This window comes from Zonotrichia albicollis, chromosome 17, assembly GCF_047830755.1.
Source record: "Zonotrichia albicollis isolate bZonAlb1 chromosome 17, bZonAlb1.hap1, whole genome shotgun sequence".
Taxonomy (NCBI): Eukaryota; Metazoa; Chordata; class Aves; order Passeriformes; family Passerellidae; genus Zonotrichia; species Zonotrichia albicollis.
Window position 1 is genome coordinate 6,461,717 of NC_133835.1, and position 16,604 is coordinate 6,478,320.

Sequence of the window (16,604 nt, forward strand, 5' to 3'; positions counted from 1 at the left end):
ACACCTTGAGCTGCTGGGCGCCGAGGCGGGCGCGCTCGCAGAGGCCGGGCACGTCCTCCTCCCGCAGCCCCTTGTGCTTCTCGTAGTAGTCCTCGAGCACCTCCCGGCCGGCGGGGCTGACCTCCACCAGCCCCGGGGGGAAGAGCCCCCGCCGGTAGTTCTCATACCACTTCAGCTGCCCGTTCTTGTAGCCATAGCGGCTGTCCCCGAACCAGCGAATGACCTCGGCCCGCGGCAGGCCCGTCTGGGACACGATGGCATCATACTCCTGGTTCGTGGGGCGCTGGGTCTGCACGAACATTTGCTTCAGCAGATGCCGCTGCTGGGCCGTTTTTTTGAAGTTCAGTTTGGTTTTGGGAGGGGTGGGCGGCCGGCTGGAGCTGCCGTCCCCCTTTTCATTTGCGCCGGTCCCCGGTACCTCGGTTTTGCCGTCGGACTCGGTCACTCGCAGGTTTTTCAGGTTGATTTTGATGGGACTCACCTTCCGCTCCGCCGAGTTGGGGTTGCTGCCGGAGGCGTCGACTGAGCCGTTCTCACTCGTGGCCCTCTGCTCATCCGAGGAGTCTTCCCCTTCCCCGCCGCCATTCTCTGCCTCCTCGTCCTCCTGTTGAGCCACCTCCTCCACTTTCTTATTCTCCTCCGCCACCTTCTTCTTCCTCCTCTCCGAGAACCAGCTGTCGATCTCCCTCCGTGTCATCTTCGTCTCCCCCCTCAGGCGGTTCACCTCTTCCTCGGCTGGAAGGGGATTTTGGGCAAAACTGCTCTCCAGGGCCTTCAGCTGCTCCGGCGCTCGCTCCTTGTACTTGGTCGGGGTGAAGTCGGGCGCCTGGTGCCATGACTGCCGCCGTGTTGGGTGGTGAGGGGCCGGCGTAGCCGCCACCGCTGCAGGGCTCAGCTCAGCCCCTCTGGGTGGGACATCCAAGGTGATTTCAGGCAGGGAATCGAGAGCACTGTCTCCAGGGAAGACGGCCCGGCCGCCTCTCACGTTCCTGTAGTGGTACCTCCTGTCGCTGAACCATTTTCGGATCTCCTTGGTGGACAAGCCCGTGATCTTTGCCAGCCGCTCGACCTCAGCCTGGCCAGGGAACTGGTTCCTGCAGAAGCTGCCTTTGAGAGCTGAGAGCTGCTCGTGGGACTTCTTGTTTTTGTAGACGTTGGGATCCAGGAAGGTCTGCGAGGAGATGGCAGGGCAGGCGGTGAGCAGGGACTGGCCGCTGTTGACCACCTTGACCCCAGATGTGTTGCTGGAGCTCACGGTGCTGTGCTGCCCTGCCGGCTGTGGCTTGGGGACAGAAGTCACTGCCAAGGTGAAAGAGGAGCTGGTGCCCTTCAACCCGTTTGCCATGATGGGCTGCGTGACCAGCAGCCCCCCTGTCCCCTCTGGCTGGCCCACCACATGGCCTGGTAAAGTTGCCTGGATAAGATGGGGAACGGTCCCAGGATTTGCAACCAGGGGTGTGTTCAGCACTGTAATGGTGGGTTGTGGCACAGACTGGATAACAGTGTTGAACATCTTCTTCCTGGCATCTTCAATCTCCTCTGGTGACCAGCTAATGCCCTGCTTCAGCCTCTGGGCAGTGAACCAGATCTTCAGCTGCTCTTCTGGGTACTTGGTCACCACGGTCAAGTAGCAGAGCTCAGCTTTGGTGGGGTAGGGAAACTTGTTGAAAGAGTTTTTCAGGAAGCTGTTGGAGTCCATGGCAGCATTGTATGTGGGAATGCTGCTCAGTGGGATCATCACCTTGGGAAGGGACTTGGATGTAGGGAGCTGCTGATGCAATGGGGGCTGCTGCTGCAGAGACACAAGTTGTGCAACCCCCGCCTGCAGAACAGGCACGTTTCCTATGATAGAGCCATTCACTATGTGGGATGACTTTGATGAACTTGCAGTGGGCTGGCTGACTGGCACCGACCCATTTGGGAATGAATGCTCTCCATCCTTCACCTCTGACTCACCACCCAACTGACTCGACACATTCTCCTTCAGCGTGTGGATTTTTTTGGCCTCGGGTTTCCCCTTCATTATCTTCATGATAGGAGTTTTGGTAATGATAATTTCAGACTGGCCGTCTGCCCCTTCCTCAGGCAGCTCTCCTGGCAGGTCATGGCTGCTGGTGGTCTCACAGGGACTTTGCTCCACGGTTGTACGGCTGTCCTGCTTCACCACCCTCCAGACAAAGCCGGTCTCGCCAGCGTGCGACTCGGCGTTGTGGTGTGAGAGCCCTTCGTGGCTGTTGGCCAGGAAGCTGCACCCAACACAGGCAAACCCAGGCTCTTTGCTGAAGTCTGGGTGCTCAGAGTCCAAGTGCCCAAAGAACTGGTGAAGGTCTTGAGAGCCAAAGTCACAAGGCTTGCAGATGTAAGTGTCGCCGTCGGCAATGCCGCGGTGCCCGTTGGACAAAGCTCCGTTGTTGCTGCTGCTGCCCCCAGCATCACTCGCTGCTGGTCCTTCTGCTGGAGCCTCTGGCTGTGTTCCTTCATGATCATCTTCTCCAGCATCCTGCTCGGTCTCCTGAAGCACCAGTGTTTTTACTGGTATCATGCAGGGAGTTGTGGATTTCCTTTTGCTAGCCATTGCTGCAGTTGATCCAGAGGACTATTTTTCTTTCATTTAAATGAAATTCAAATTTAGAAAGCGCTATTGCAAGTGTTCTGTGGTCCAGATTCCAGCAAACTCATGATGTCCCAAGGAGTTGTTGACAAATGTTCATATTTGCCACTGAACCTGAGGATAAGGAAAGGGAGGAGGGGTTAGTTCCCTTGGTATTAGACAAAGTACAACTGCTCTGGTATTTAACTGCTTCACTCAATAAATAATTTTTCTTCTTCCATTGGAAAAATCTAACTTAACTTGGATTTACTGTATTTTCACACCTAAACCTGTGAAACTATCTGTTTCAAACCAAACACAAAAACGTGTCACTTTTACAGCCCACATCAAATTCTCATTTAAGGAGGAAAAACACTGAATTTTCCTCTCATTCTGCCCTGTCAAGACCCATCTTGGTGTTTCAGCAGGGAGAGCAGTGCCTGGGCTCCCTGTGCACCCAGGTCCCAGCTCAGCCTCACACAGGAGGTGACACCAGGCAGGGTCACCTGGGAAAGATGCCTGCTTTCCATCACAAAAGAAGGATGAAAAATCCACATATTCCCCACAGAACATTTCAATTTTTTCAAAATCAGCATTTTCCATCCATCCTGTCAGGAAGTTTCTTGCCAGCTCAAAGCAGTGTGCCTGTGCCAAGAGTCTCTGCAGACACCCAGAGCTGCTGCTGGGAACGAGGAGGCTGCAGTATTTTAGCCCTTCTTGCTCAGCAAGCCTGCAAAGCATTTGGGAGATGCCCTTCCCATCCTGTGTACACTTCATTCCTGTTCCAACACCATCTGTGAGTCCTCACTTGGAGCTGCAAGGCAAGGTAAAGGCCCCACAGCTCAAGAGCAGCATCCCACTGTTCCTGGCTCCTAGGCTTCCCTCCCACCACCTCTGCAGCTTTTGGCAGTCACAGCACCCTGTGCACTGGGATATTCCCTAACAAAGGGTAATTTCTCGTCAGTGCAAGCCCATTTTGCTGGCCTTGGGCTAACCAGAGATTTGTTACATTTAAAACCAAAACCAAACAAAAATAAGCAAAACCAAACCAACCAGCAATAAACTTTTTCCTTTCTTTTTTTTTCCTCCTCTGAAGCTCCAGCAGACCCTGAAGTGCTCCAGCCTCCAGTGGAAGGTCAGGGCTGGCTGAGGCATTAGCCACAACCTTATTCCTGGCCTGATGGAGCTTTCCCACTTGCACAGCAAATGCTCTGTGCCTGAGATCATGACCCCAGGGCAGCAAAGCTGCTGTAGCTGGCACCAGGAGTCATCTGCCTGATGACACCCCTCTGTCAACCTTTTCTACAGCAACTCTGCTTTTTTTCTCCCTTCAACAGAGGGATAAAATGGTATTTTTCCAGACTGCAAGGTCACTTGGAAGCATATGGACACACTGATTCATATTACAAAGACTCCGTGCCAGATTTCCCTGAGATTTACAGTAACAACTGAGCTTTATAAAAACACTCATAAAAAACTTGAACTTAAAAAAAAAAAAAAGACTTACCATCCTATGAGATGACTCACAGAGGTAATTCCTATCAGTTACAGCAGTTGTGCACCAGCAGCTTTCTCAGATCAGATATTTGGAGCTGATCTCATGCACTGAGAAATGCAGATCAGGCAAATGCCTTGTTGGTGCTTATGCAATACCTCCTGTGCTTAGTTTTGTTGGTAGTTTTTAGAACAGAGGAATGAAAGATCCTCATGCAAAAGAAATTTAAAAAAAAATCAAATGGAGGAAGTTCCATTTCAAATGACCTCCCTAACTTTATTAGATTTTTTAAAAAAGCTGGTTCTGAAAGCTGACATCATTTTTTCCAAACGGGAGAGCCTGGATGGCTGGCTCTGGCCTCAGCAACTCTCAGGCACCGTTTGAAAGACTGACGGGAAAACGTAACTTCCCGTTAATGTGGGCTGATCTGAGATTACAAAACAGTCCTGTAAACAGCGTTAGTCATCACTGAACTTGGCATCAGAAAAGCCTGCTTGCTATGCTAAGGCATGGTGAAGAGCTAGAAGTTATAACTTTAAAAAAAAAAATTCTATAAATAAAACAGGTATGAAAGCCGTGAGCTGGATTTAGAGCGTGCGGATTGCACATCTCAATATCTGCTTTGTGCCACTCTCATCCATCCCACCTTCCCGGGGTTGGTCCTGCCCTCTGCAGAGGGCCAGAGTTATTCATTAGCATTAGCAAGTGGAATATTTGGATGACTATGAATGGGCTGTGCTATTCAGAGGGGAACAGCATCCATTTGACACCAATCCCGAGATGCTCATTTTTGATGCTAAGTTAAATATTACACAGTCTAGCAGGCTGCAATGACCTTTCCAAGTCGAGTCAATTAGGGGAAAAGCAGTAAGATCAGCCTGAAGGCTACAAAATACAGCTTTAAAGGCTGAGAGGAGTTTCATGTCAGGGAAGCAATGGTAAAAGGGAATACTTATTTCATTTTATCCTGCAGCTTTAGCACAGAGAGAAGCTGCTGGGCCCTCTGCAACCTTTTTTCTTTCCAGCAAACCCCTGTCTCCATTACTGAGACAGCTCCAGTCCCTGACAGGTCTGACCCAGTGTTTATGGAGCCTCCAGATATCAAAAAGATGATTTTTATCTGTCAACAGAGTAAATTTGATACAAAGCAACAGCGACACACAAAGACCCCCATTGTGCCGCATTAACAAAGTGCCTCTCCCGAGCACTCCAGCGCTATTATTTTGAGTAAGTGTGAATGGCCTGACCCACCTACAGAGAACCTAAAAGCTCTGCATTTCATTTACCAGCACATTTGCATCAAACTCTGTGCTCTCTCCAACAACTTTCCTTAAAAATGCAATCAAAGCAGCCCCAGCCACCACAGCTCTCCTGCGGGGCTCCAATATTAATGCCACCTGAGAACACAGATTGCAAATTTTAGCTGGAAGTGAATCACAGTGGCAATTTACTGGGGGAAAAAAATTAATCAAGTGTACTGTTTGTCCATTTCATTTCCATGGAACAGTTGCATAACCACATGTTGGAAGGATGTTTTATTCACTGCTCACCTTCTGGAATGCACTTAATACTTTAATACACTAATATATAACAGAATGGATAATTCACTGATTTCTCCCTCATTAAAATAAGTGAGGGTGTTCTAATTGATAGGGTAAATTAATGGCAGAAAAAATAATCAATTGAAAAAGATCCTTACAACTGATCTCAGTGTATATATCACCACTGCAGATGCCTCAGACCCATCTGCACAGCCATGAGTGAAGAACTCTATTTCCTATGTATTATTTTATGATTAACTGGAACACAGAGACAAAGCTGAATGGAAGAGTTACCTGGAGCCAGGAAGACAAAGTTATTGCACTTAAATTCATGGTTCCTATTTAATTTATACCTGCTAATTTCAAAACAAGGTAGCAGAGTAAGCAGGTCAAATGTCCAGTGCATCTAAACCATCCCTGCTGCTGGAAATTTGATGGAAAACTGACTTAAAGCAGAGTAAAACCAATTTTTTTCCCAGTGATGCTCACAGAAATGAAGGCTGGAGGGAAAGGTGGCAGTTCCAGGTACAAAACCAACGCTCTGCAGAGCAGCTTTGCCTCTGCTGAGGGAAACAATGCCCAGACCAGTCACAGTGAGCTCTGCAATAGCAGAAAATTTACTTCTACAGAGATTAACAAAGGGAGGTTTCGAAATCTGCGCTGCTGAGTATGAACTTTCAGCTTTTTCCAGCTTGGCTGGATATAACTGGTTTGGTTTTAAATGTTTCACTGAATTAACGAGTTAGGTTGTTAATGCAAAACATTCACTGCATGCAGAGCCAAGGTCCCCAGTTCGCAGATTAATTTTTTGTGACCTTTTGCAAACCTCGCCTAGAAACAGCAAGCAGAAAACCCACCAGGCATCAGCACAGGGACACAGCAGCTCCAGCCCCTCTGCCCAGGCATGGGAATATAGGGACACACTCCCCTGCCCCCAGCCCTGCCAGCACTGCCAGCAGGGACAAAGCTCCATGGGGACACAAAGGATGGCTGCGTGTTCTGTGGGCTCTGCTGAAGAGGGAGTGCTCCATTAAAATAAAATGAAATTAATAAAAAATTCCATTTCTAAAAATCAGCACCAAAATAGAAGTAAAATAACAGTTTTCTCAACACTTTCAGTGCCTGCTAGGCAGGCAGACACGCTCCCCAGGTCAGAGACAAAGTTAATGTTTCTGTCTCATATGGAGCCAAGCACAATATTGGCACTTTAAATAAAAGCGGTTTGTTTTTAAGCTGAAGCTCTGCAGGCCCCAGCTGATAGCATCATATGAAGGGGAGAAGAGGAAGAAATCAAAGGAGGAAAAAAAGTTGATGTTTTTGAGTTTTTGTCTCTCCCTTCAGGCTCTACCTTCAGCCAGGGTCAGAAGATGCAGCGCTGTCTCTGGGAGCTCCAGATGACTTCCCAATCACACTGTAATTAGCCAGGCCATTAAATAAATGATCCCTGTGGCCACCACCATCAACCCAAACCTGAGGGCTGAGCCCCTTTCCTCTTCCCAGCCCCACAAACATCCCCCTGTGTTTGAGAGAGGGCCCCCCAGCATGACAGGCACCCTAGCTTGCCCTGGGAGCCAGCTCAGCAGCCTGGGACTGGGTGCATTTACCAGGGTGATGGGGAAGGGAGGATAAACAGCTCCATGGATTTGGGGTACAGGCCCTGTTGCCAGCCAGGGCTGTCCTGGGACTCTTCCTCTTTGGCTGGGCATCAACATTCCTTCTGCCTTTGCAGTCCATTCATGAGAAGTCATGTAGGAGTTCCACCAGTCTGAATTATTTATTGCTGAAGGATGCCCAGTGGGGGCTACTGCTAATCCATCCCAGGGACACACTGTGTGGATGGACATCTCAGCAAGCCACATCCCTGTCATTCCATACAGACAGACACAGCCAGCAGGGACAGATCACCTCTCCAGAGAAACTTCCAAGGTGTGGGAGGGACCTCTCTGCCAGCATAGCTCTGTGAAGGAGAAGAAAGGGCAAGATTTGGCAGGGCTGAGCTCCTCTGTTCCCACTGTGTGGCTGTGCATCCCAGCTAGCTGCAGTCCAGCATCCTCCTGAGTAACTCTGCAAAAGCTGCAGCTGGGAGGAAGTCACAGCATGGGAACATCTCCAGCAGCCTAAAAGTGCTGCTGAGCATCACCCTGGCTTCTGGCACACATCCCCATGCCATGCCCTTGCACCTGGAGGTTCACAGCCCACACCGAGGTCGTGACACACTTAATTCTTTGGGGCTTTAACCCCATTCAGGACTGCATGTTCATCAGTGAGCAGTTAGTGAGATTTTCCCCTCCAGAGCAGACTGGCAGCACACTAACTCTGCAGGCACTCAAACCTTACCATGAACAAGCAGAGCCACCAGCAATACAATAACCACAGCCCCAGAGAGGCCACACAGGCAAGAAAGGCTCTTCACATCTTATTATTTCACACTGCACGAATGTACAAACACACGCACAAACTTTAGCAGTTTTGAGCTTCAAGCAGCATCACAGGCAACGTTTGTACTAAGGAACAATTTCTCTTTATGCCAACTGGTCAGGGTGCTTTGTAGCTTAAGCCTGGCTTTGAAACCACGGGTACAGTCTAAATGCAGTGGGAGCCGGTTGACCGAACAATCGTATTCATTCTCCATTCCTTGGCAGGCCTAGAGCAGAAAAGAGTCTTTTCCATTTAGACCAGTTAAACAGAGCTATTCATTAAAATTTCACCCTTCTCCAGACTGCTGGACTTCTCCATTGAAAATCTGCCTTTAAGAGAAGCCCTCTCTGCTCTGCCCCACAGTGCTCCTCAGCCCCCTGGCTCAAGTAGGTGCCCATTTCTGAGCTGTGTGTTTGGATTGCTCTTGTGCTGTAACAGCAGCACCTCTCCTGTGTGTTGGTATCTGGGCAGAGGCTGCCTCAGCACTCAGGGACTAAGGGCAATTATCTCTACTTTTTTTCTTTTTTTTTTTCCCCAGACAAGCACAAAACTGAGCAAGATGGAAGGTTAGAAAGAGCTAGCTGAAACAGAACACGATTAGAGTATAAAAATAGGTCACTGGGATAATATAACCTTTAGACTATTGGCAATGTGCCCCCCTTAGAGACAAGCCTGTGTGCTATATTTCAGGAGAATGTGAGGAATAAAAAACAACCACCACAACACACATCAAAACAAAACCACTGATCATCCCTCAGAGCTTTGCGTGCTTCTGTTTGAACATCACTAACATTAATTCACTCCTTTTCCTCTGCCTTCATCCATTTGATTGAGCACAAAATAAATGTTATGTAATCATACCATTAACATCTTCCAAAAAAGTAATAATCTCTTTTGGCACAGAAGCTTCATTACAGATTTGCTCCGCATTGCACTACCTTAGCAGGGTTCACAGTTCCAGCAATCCAGGGACCCACCTCCACAGCTTCAATCCTCACATTTTGTCCATGCTGCACAACATTCCCAGCATTCCCCCAAAGCAAAAGGCCCAGCAGACAGATAATCACATCTCAACAGAGCCAGCTCTGGGGTTAGCACTACCAGCAGAGGACACCAGATAGCATTAATGGAGCTTCAGGAAGTCCCTCAGCTCATCAGAATGTGGGTGTCCCATCACCTCACACTCAGCTGGTGACTGCCAGCAGGCTGGTTTGTGCCTGAACAGGACAGTATGACCATGCTTGTAAACACACTGGAATTCCCATTTTAGCCCCTTGTGCTTTCTCTAGGATGTTTTCTCTTTGCTTGCATTGTCAGGGCTTTGTTTGTGATTTCATCTGAAACACAGGCATCTCACACATCAATTATATCCTGCCACACCACCTTCAGATGTGCCACACACATGCCTTGTGATCCCACCCTTGGAGCTCATTGCCAAGCATCACCATTTCTGCAGGACAAGCCCAGCTTTGGCAGATGCAGCCCTCCAGAATATATGTGAAGATGAATAGGTTACACCTAAAATACACTTTGTGTTTTTATTTTCTGAAATTGCTGAACTGGCTCCAAGACAAAATTCTACTGGGGAGCTCAGAGCCATGAATAAGCACCAGAGATAGATCTTTGTCCACATCAAATTTCCAACAAGGATATTGAGACTTTTAAATCAGCAGGGAACACTAGGCTGAGCTGCTGAGGAGCTCACAGGTGTGAGCACCCAATGCAACAAAGCACACACCGTGCCACAGCCCCACTGTGCTCTCAGTGCTGCTCCAGCCTGCCCCTTCCCAAGGAATCACCTTGGGGAAGCCTTGGAGCCCACCTTGCTGATGTACCCCTGCTCACAGCCCCACTGCCAGGCTTGCACATCACCTCCACAAGGGTGAACTTAATTGAGGGGCCATCACCCCAAATTTGGGAATCACAGCTCTCATGCCAGCACAACATTTACTGTTAAAAGAAAACTAGTGTCAGCTTTTATAGCAGCACCAAAACGATCCCACTGCAGACACAAACCCAAAAGCCTGTCACACAGGTTTCTCACCAAGCATCCAAGTCCCCTGTGGAATGAAGAGCCTCTTGCTGAAGCCAGGCTGATCACCAGTTACCGAGCAGCCGCAAAAGGGACAGACCAGCAGCAATTCCAGGGAAGCAAAGAGTGCCCAGAGCTCTAAAACAAGATGTGGGTGGGAAGGACTAAACCAAGCTACTAAACAGTACCAGAGGCGCTGGAGCTGATCATCTGCAGCACAGCCTGATGACTACGAGTGCTGCAGCCCCTTCCCAGCTGAGCATTTTTGGATTACTTCATCCCCTGTGCCCTTTTGCAATATGCAGCTTCCAGAGCCGTGTTACATCCTGGCTCAGCCTCAGCTCCCATTCCTCCACTTACAGTTGCTATAACCAAAAAGAAAACTGCAAAATACTTCGTCTGAAAGCAAAGAAACAGGGTTTGGCAGGTTGGGATTGTAGATTATTTTTTTCCATCCCCATGCATTCTGCTTCAGAGTCGTCCTTTCAGAGGCTGCGCGCAGCCGATGGCTTTTGCAGCTTATTGAGCCCGCTGGTTTATGGCAATGTTTTTCTGCTCACTGAACTGGCTCATTCTTTCAGCAGAACAAACTGTTCCACGTTGAGGCAGGAGTTGGCTGTGTTTTAACAAAGGATTTTTCCCTTCTGACAGTGTTTTGCAAAAGACCCAAAAAAAGGAGTTTGGAGCCAAGTTACAAAAGGTCAGGAGAGGCGAGTTGAGCACTGGGTGTAGTTCCTGTATGTCACAGCCAGACAAGGAAATGGGTGGGGAGAAGAGGAATGGCACTTCGAGCTGCAATAATATGTATAAAGTGATATTAATGAGGAATGGGCTTTTAAATGAGGATGGCAAGTATGCAGGCACTGTAATTTTTGCTGTACAACAGCAGGCTTGTTATGTAGGCTGAGGCTTCTGCAATCATTTATCCATGTGAAGCATGCATTTGAGAGAGTTCAAGTAGCACTAGGAGTGAGAAAAAGGCAGTCTTATTTGCTTCCCCTCCCCAAGCTGATTTCAAGGAGCTACCGCACTCTCATCTCCCGTCAGCCAAATGAATATTCAAAAGGCTTTTGCCAAGCCAGCGCCAGTCAATCAAGGAAACAATGCTGCAGGGAAAAAAAACACTGGGCTGAGAGACCTGTGTGAGACAGGCACCTTGTCCCTCACCACGGCTCTGCTTTAGCATCCAAGCCTTTCATGTGGTGCACGATGCTCCTGCCAGGGCTGCTGCTCTGTCTGCTCCATCCCCTGCCACCCCACAGGACTGCAGAGCTGCTGGATGGAGGATGAGCATCCCAAACCGGGGTGCTGCACGTGGGGATGATCCCAGCACTGTGATCCCAGCAGCACAGCCCTCCTGGGGGAGCTGGTGATAGCTCTTCCCTCTCTTCTGCTACAGGCTGGGACCACAAATGTTTCCTGCAGGTTCCTGGTGAGGGCCCATTCCCTGCTCAGCAGCAGCAGCTGTAGGAATTGGGTTTTTCTGCTCTGTGCACTGTACATGGATGGACAAGGCAAGATGGACAACTCTGGCCTTGCAGATGTTGGGAGGAGGGAGCCAAGGGGATCTGCAGCAGTTGACAGTATGTCATGCCTAATACTCAAGCTTTTCCAGGCCTCAGAGGATCCCTGAATAGAAAGAAACCACCCACCACTGGAACACAGCCACTTTTGTGGCTGCAAGGGGCAGATGTTCAACCCCATACAACAATGCAACACAACAGTTGAGGCTGTAAGTGAAGAATGCTGCATCCACTTAAAACTGAAGAGGGAAATTAGGGACACCATCTAATTCTAGAACTACCATTTGGTCCTGATGCTTGAAGTTCACATACCTACTCTGCAGGAGTGGCACAGGACTTCCTTCCATTGCCTTAAATAGGCAATATCCTGGATTAAAGCACTGAACCACAAGGACTTCAGAAGCATATGGTCAGACTGGCAAGTGCTCAGCTCCTTCAGCTGGAACACCAGTTCCCAAATAAGTTCAGTTCCTTTTTAGCACCTACATAAGTGACAGACGTCCAGAAGTCCCAACTGGACTGCACAGGACAGGCCCTGCTGGCATGGAGAAGGGCAGAGCATTAAAAGAGCTCAGTATCTCTGACAGCCAAACCCTTTGCTGAGATGAGCCTGGGGAGAAGCTGAGTTTCAGAAATCCTACTCACCACAGCCAGCATTAAATCCTTCACCACTCAGCTGCCAAGAAGAGCTTGGCATGGAGAACAACCATCCTAACCACCACACCCTCATTCCCTGACCCTCAAGACTTCCCGTGGGACAACCTTCTCCCTTTCTCTAAAATGCTCACCATGTCTTTTAGGATTGATAGCAAGAGAAAAATGGATTTGAGACGTGATTGGAGATCTCTCTGGGCAAAATCTGGACCACGCACCTGCCACCCAGATGCAATCCTGGTCATTTGCTCCCTGGTTAGAAACTATATTTGTTCAAAACCATTTGTCAAGACACTCTGGACAGAACTCAGAGACACAGAACAAAGTTCAAGGGTTATTTGTGATATGAACCATGCCAGTCAGGGCTCTCCCCTTCCTCCAGCTGTTTAGTGACACTTGGAATGGAGTGGCCTTGCTGGAGAGTCAATTATTTTTTCAGTTGAAAACTCACCATCCTCTAGATCAGCTGTGAGCTGAAAGCATCCCAGTTATTTACTGCTGGAAGCAAAAGGAATTTCCTTACTCTCAAAAAACAGACATTTAAAATTAGTTTCAAGTTCAGTTGTGGTAAACAAATCACATTCTCCTCCTTTCCCTCTCCTGTTTTGTTTTGGGGTTTTTTTTGTGGGACGGAGGGGATTGGTTGCTTGGAGTTTTTTTGGTTTTTGTTTGTTTGTTTTTAAATCATGCCTGCTAGTCCAACCAGCCTTTTCCTCAGTTGCTCTTTGCAATTCCTCATTTAAAAACTCATTCACAAGGATGCAGGGGAACTACAGACATCTTCTGAGAAGAAACAACAAAGCCAGATTCCTGATTTCAGAGCTTTTCCTTTGACACTTGATTCCCTGAGAACCTCATTAAAAAGAAACAAAACACCATGTATTTAGGTTTTTTCCCCACTTCCTGTGAAGAGCAAAAGGTTGGGAACTGGGATGGGGGCTCAGGACTCCAAATCTCTGCTGACAATGAGCCCACTCCATCTACCCTGCCGAAAAGCTGGGGATGCAAACAGCTCCCAGCAGATTGATGAGGAAGACAAAAGGTGTTTTAAATTCATATGACACTGCAATTAAAGGGTTTGGGAGTTTGGACTGAGTCCCACAAGTCTGAATTCATATTAATGTACTTTGTACCTTGTGGATCACAAGGCCTCGATACAAGGAGATTCTTTTAAAAAATTCAGACGTGCTGGGAGAATTGCCTCCTTGCCATGTTTTAGTGAGTCTGCCCATGAACTGCCAGCAATTACTAAGCTTCCACTCTGTATTCAAAGCTCTATACAATGGAGTTTATTATTTTTAAGCCTTTCAGACATCAATGTAGCAAACTTAACGGAGCTATTTGGAAGATTAAGACACAAACACCACCATATTATTCAATTTAGCTCCAACACTGAACACTTATTTCTGTAAAGGATCACAGCTAATATATTGCCAACTGCCAGCAGAGACAAACACTTAAAGTCACACTGCAGCATGGTCTTATAAATCAAATTTAAGATATAAGAAGAAGGAAATTACTGTCATTATGCAAGTACAGCCCAATTACCACCAACTGATAGCAAACCTATCTTCAGGTCCTACAAAAATCCATCCCTAGAAATGACAGCTCAAGGAAATCCTCATTTTCTGTGCATGCAGCCAGGTGGGAACCTACTAGTACATCTCCAATAGCTGTATTAGATTATTTTAAAGTATTTTATATGTTCATAAGAGTGCAAAGAGACTTTGTTACCACCTCACCACCCCAGTCTGCAGTGGGAGGTCACTAATAGCTGCTCTATTTGCCAAATCAGACCTGCAGACAGGTGACAAAGGGGAGGAGGAGAGAAAACAAAGGATTTGTGCCTGTTTTCTACCATTACAGTGCTCACAGGAGAGCTGACTGCTGCATTTTGCCCTCCTGAAACCATCCCTCCCTTCACAAACATTGCATGAACCTAGGTTAGACTGGGTGCAGGAGTAGCAGAGGGGAACAACATCCTTCATGGGAATGAAATGAGTCAATTTTAAAAAAATCAGTTTGCCATACAAAGACTGTAATTTCCTTAGAGCTGACTTAACCTGAAGCCTTTGGAGAAAATCCATCTGTTGCAAATTTAAAATTTCCCAGCCCTTCAAATGAACATGGAAAAGTTCTCATTGCAAAGCGTCCCATGAATAAAAGAAATATTTCTGGTTTACACCAAAGGCATCACAGACTATGTTTAACTTCAGCAAGTCAGAAATCAAGAACCCCTCCTGGCTTTTCAGAAAAAAATGAAGGCTTGTCTCATTACACCAGTCTAAAACATTCATTATGCTCATTAGGGTAAAGGGCACAGCAACATTATTAACTCTGTTTCACAGCACTAAGAAAACAGCAGGATAAAGTGAACTGCAGGAGTCAGCACGGGGGACAGTAAGGTAAAAACATCCACGCTGTGTCAGCAGGCAGCCTGCACACACAGGAATGGGGATGCCATGATGGAGCATTTCATTTCTAGGCCAGCAGCCCAAATCACAGTCAGGTTAGGAGAACATGGTCCCCCAGGCACCTGCCCTCTTCTCTGGGCTAGGAGTGAACAGAGTTGGGAGCACCTTGATGATAGTGCTCCAAAATGACAGTGTGTCACACTGGGTCAGGCTCAGGACAGCAGGAACTGCCTCCATGCACCAGCCCATCATCACCCAGCACACAGGATTGAGGGAATAGAAGCCTCCCATGACAGGGCAGTGCTCACAGCCTGCAGGACTCATCCCGGATCCCATCAGGAGCAGACAGAGCAGAGAAACCCCCCGAGAGCAACACCCCTGTGATAATTCCACACAGAGCTGCCTCCCCAGGGGCCAGAGCAGGCAGAGCAGTGAGCAGCAGGGCTCCTCCAGGGAGCTCTCCATGGATCACTGCTGTGACACTGCCAGCGATGGCTGGGAGAGTGGCTGGCAGCACTGCCCAAAGCACTGCCACTGTGTTTGGGGCTCTTCTGGACCATCTGTTTGCACATCAAAAACAAGCAGCAGCCACACAAAATTCATGGCCAGCTGCTCCTATCTGCACCCTTCAGCCTCTCCACCCTTCTCACATTTGGCACAAGTCTCATCATCACCTGCAAGTGCTGGTGAGTGCAGAGAAGCTGCCAGTGCAGGAGACACCCTCACTGTTTAAATGACTCATCCTGGGCAAGGTCCCAGGGGATGGCAGCTCCCTGTCTGAGGGATATTCAGGGTACACTCACTTGCCATCCCCCAGACTACATCAGTGTTCTGAAATCACTCACCAGGGCTCAGCTCCATCAGGAAATTGCTGCCAGCCTCCTCCTTGTTGCCTGGCATCTTCCCCACATCACTCCCTTCCTTGGTCAGTAGTTATTTCCATGGCATTTTAGAATTTCCCAAGAGACATGTGCAAAGCCTCTCCCCAGGGCTCCAAGATCCTCCAACAGACAGCCCTGGAGACTTTTAGAAGTCACACATCCATGTGATCTTCCCCACACATCAGTCTGGAGCTCACCCTCCCCCACAAAGTGGCTTGAACAACTAAAAGTCTCACAACTTGGGGAAAAATCCACAGCCTTAAAAGTGTTGGCCCAGCAGGAAGATCACACAAACCACAAAAGGGAAAAACAAGAGGGTTAGACAGCAGAAGTACTTAATGATACCACATCCTGTACATTGAATTAAATTTCTTCCCTTTCACTAGTGTCAGGGGTGCTGTTCAAGACAGTTTTACTCCTAGTTACAAGGCAGAGTCTGAGGAACCGCCAGACCTGGCTCTAGCCTGAGATTTACAATCCTGGTTTACAAGCAGCCCCAGCCTGTTGCTGTGCCCTTAGGCCACATGCTGCCAGCTGCCCAGCCTTGCAGCATCCCAGCAGGACAGTCACTAACTCAGGATACCTTGAAGGACAAAGGGGTTGGGGTTTTGCCTCTTGGGAAGGGAAGGATGGAGATGAAAGCAAAGCTTTAGACCAAAATGGATGGATTTTTCCAGCTGCTGGGCCATGCCTCTTGCACAGGTGATAGAAATTATATTATTAAATTATATATTCACACCAAAGATAAAAGAGTGGCCACAATTCACACTGCTCATTCTCAACAGCCTGCACAAGCCACTGGACCAGCTGTGTGACCAGAGGGAAATACAGATAACAGCATTTTTAATATTTCTGGATGGTCAGATACTCCCCAAGAACATTTTCCCTCCACAACCACCACAAGATCTGATTTTCTGCTACCTCCCAAAGATGATCATTTCCATCCACCCACAGCATCCCACACCAGCTGGAGCTCACTCACTTCCACAGGGCGGGGGTCTCAGGCTGGTGGCTGTCCCAGATCCACCCCAGATATGGCAAAGGGAAGAGGGGCTG

At 48.3% G+C, this 16,604-nt stretch overlaps 1 protein-coding gene across 5 annotated transcripts in view; it reads right to left on the reverse strand.

Annotated features, from left to right (window-relative positions):
• The window catches only part of ZHX3 (zinc fingers and homeoboxes 3), a 45,927-nt gene that overhangs the window by 6,510 nt on the left and 22,813 nt on the right, over positions 1-16,604 (reverse strand). For 2 of the 5 annotated variants that reach the window (XM_074553773.1, XM_074553770.1), the window contains one exon: positions 5-2,725. In XM_074553773.1, coding sequence (XP_074409874.1) covers positions 5-2,575 — 2,571 coding nt within the window. In that variant the 5' untranslated portion in view covers positions 2,576-2,725. Of the gene's footprint in view, positions 1-4; positions 2,726-4,097; positions 4,504-10,088; positions 11,158-16,604 lie in introns of those variants that run through there. The other 3 variants (XM_074553771.1, XM_074553772.1, XM_074553774.1) reach the window with 3 other exon arrangements.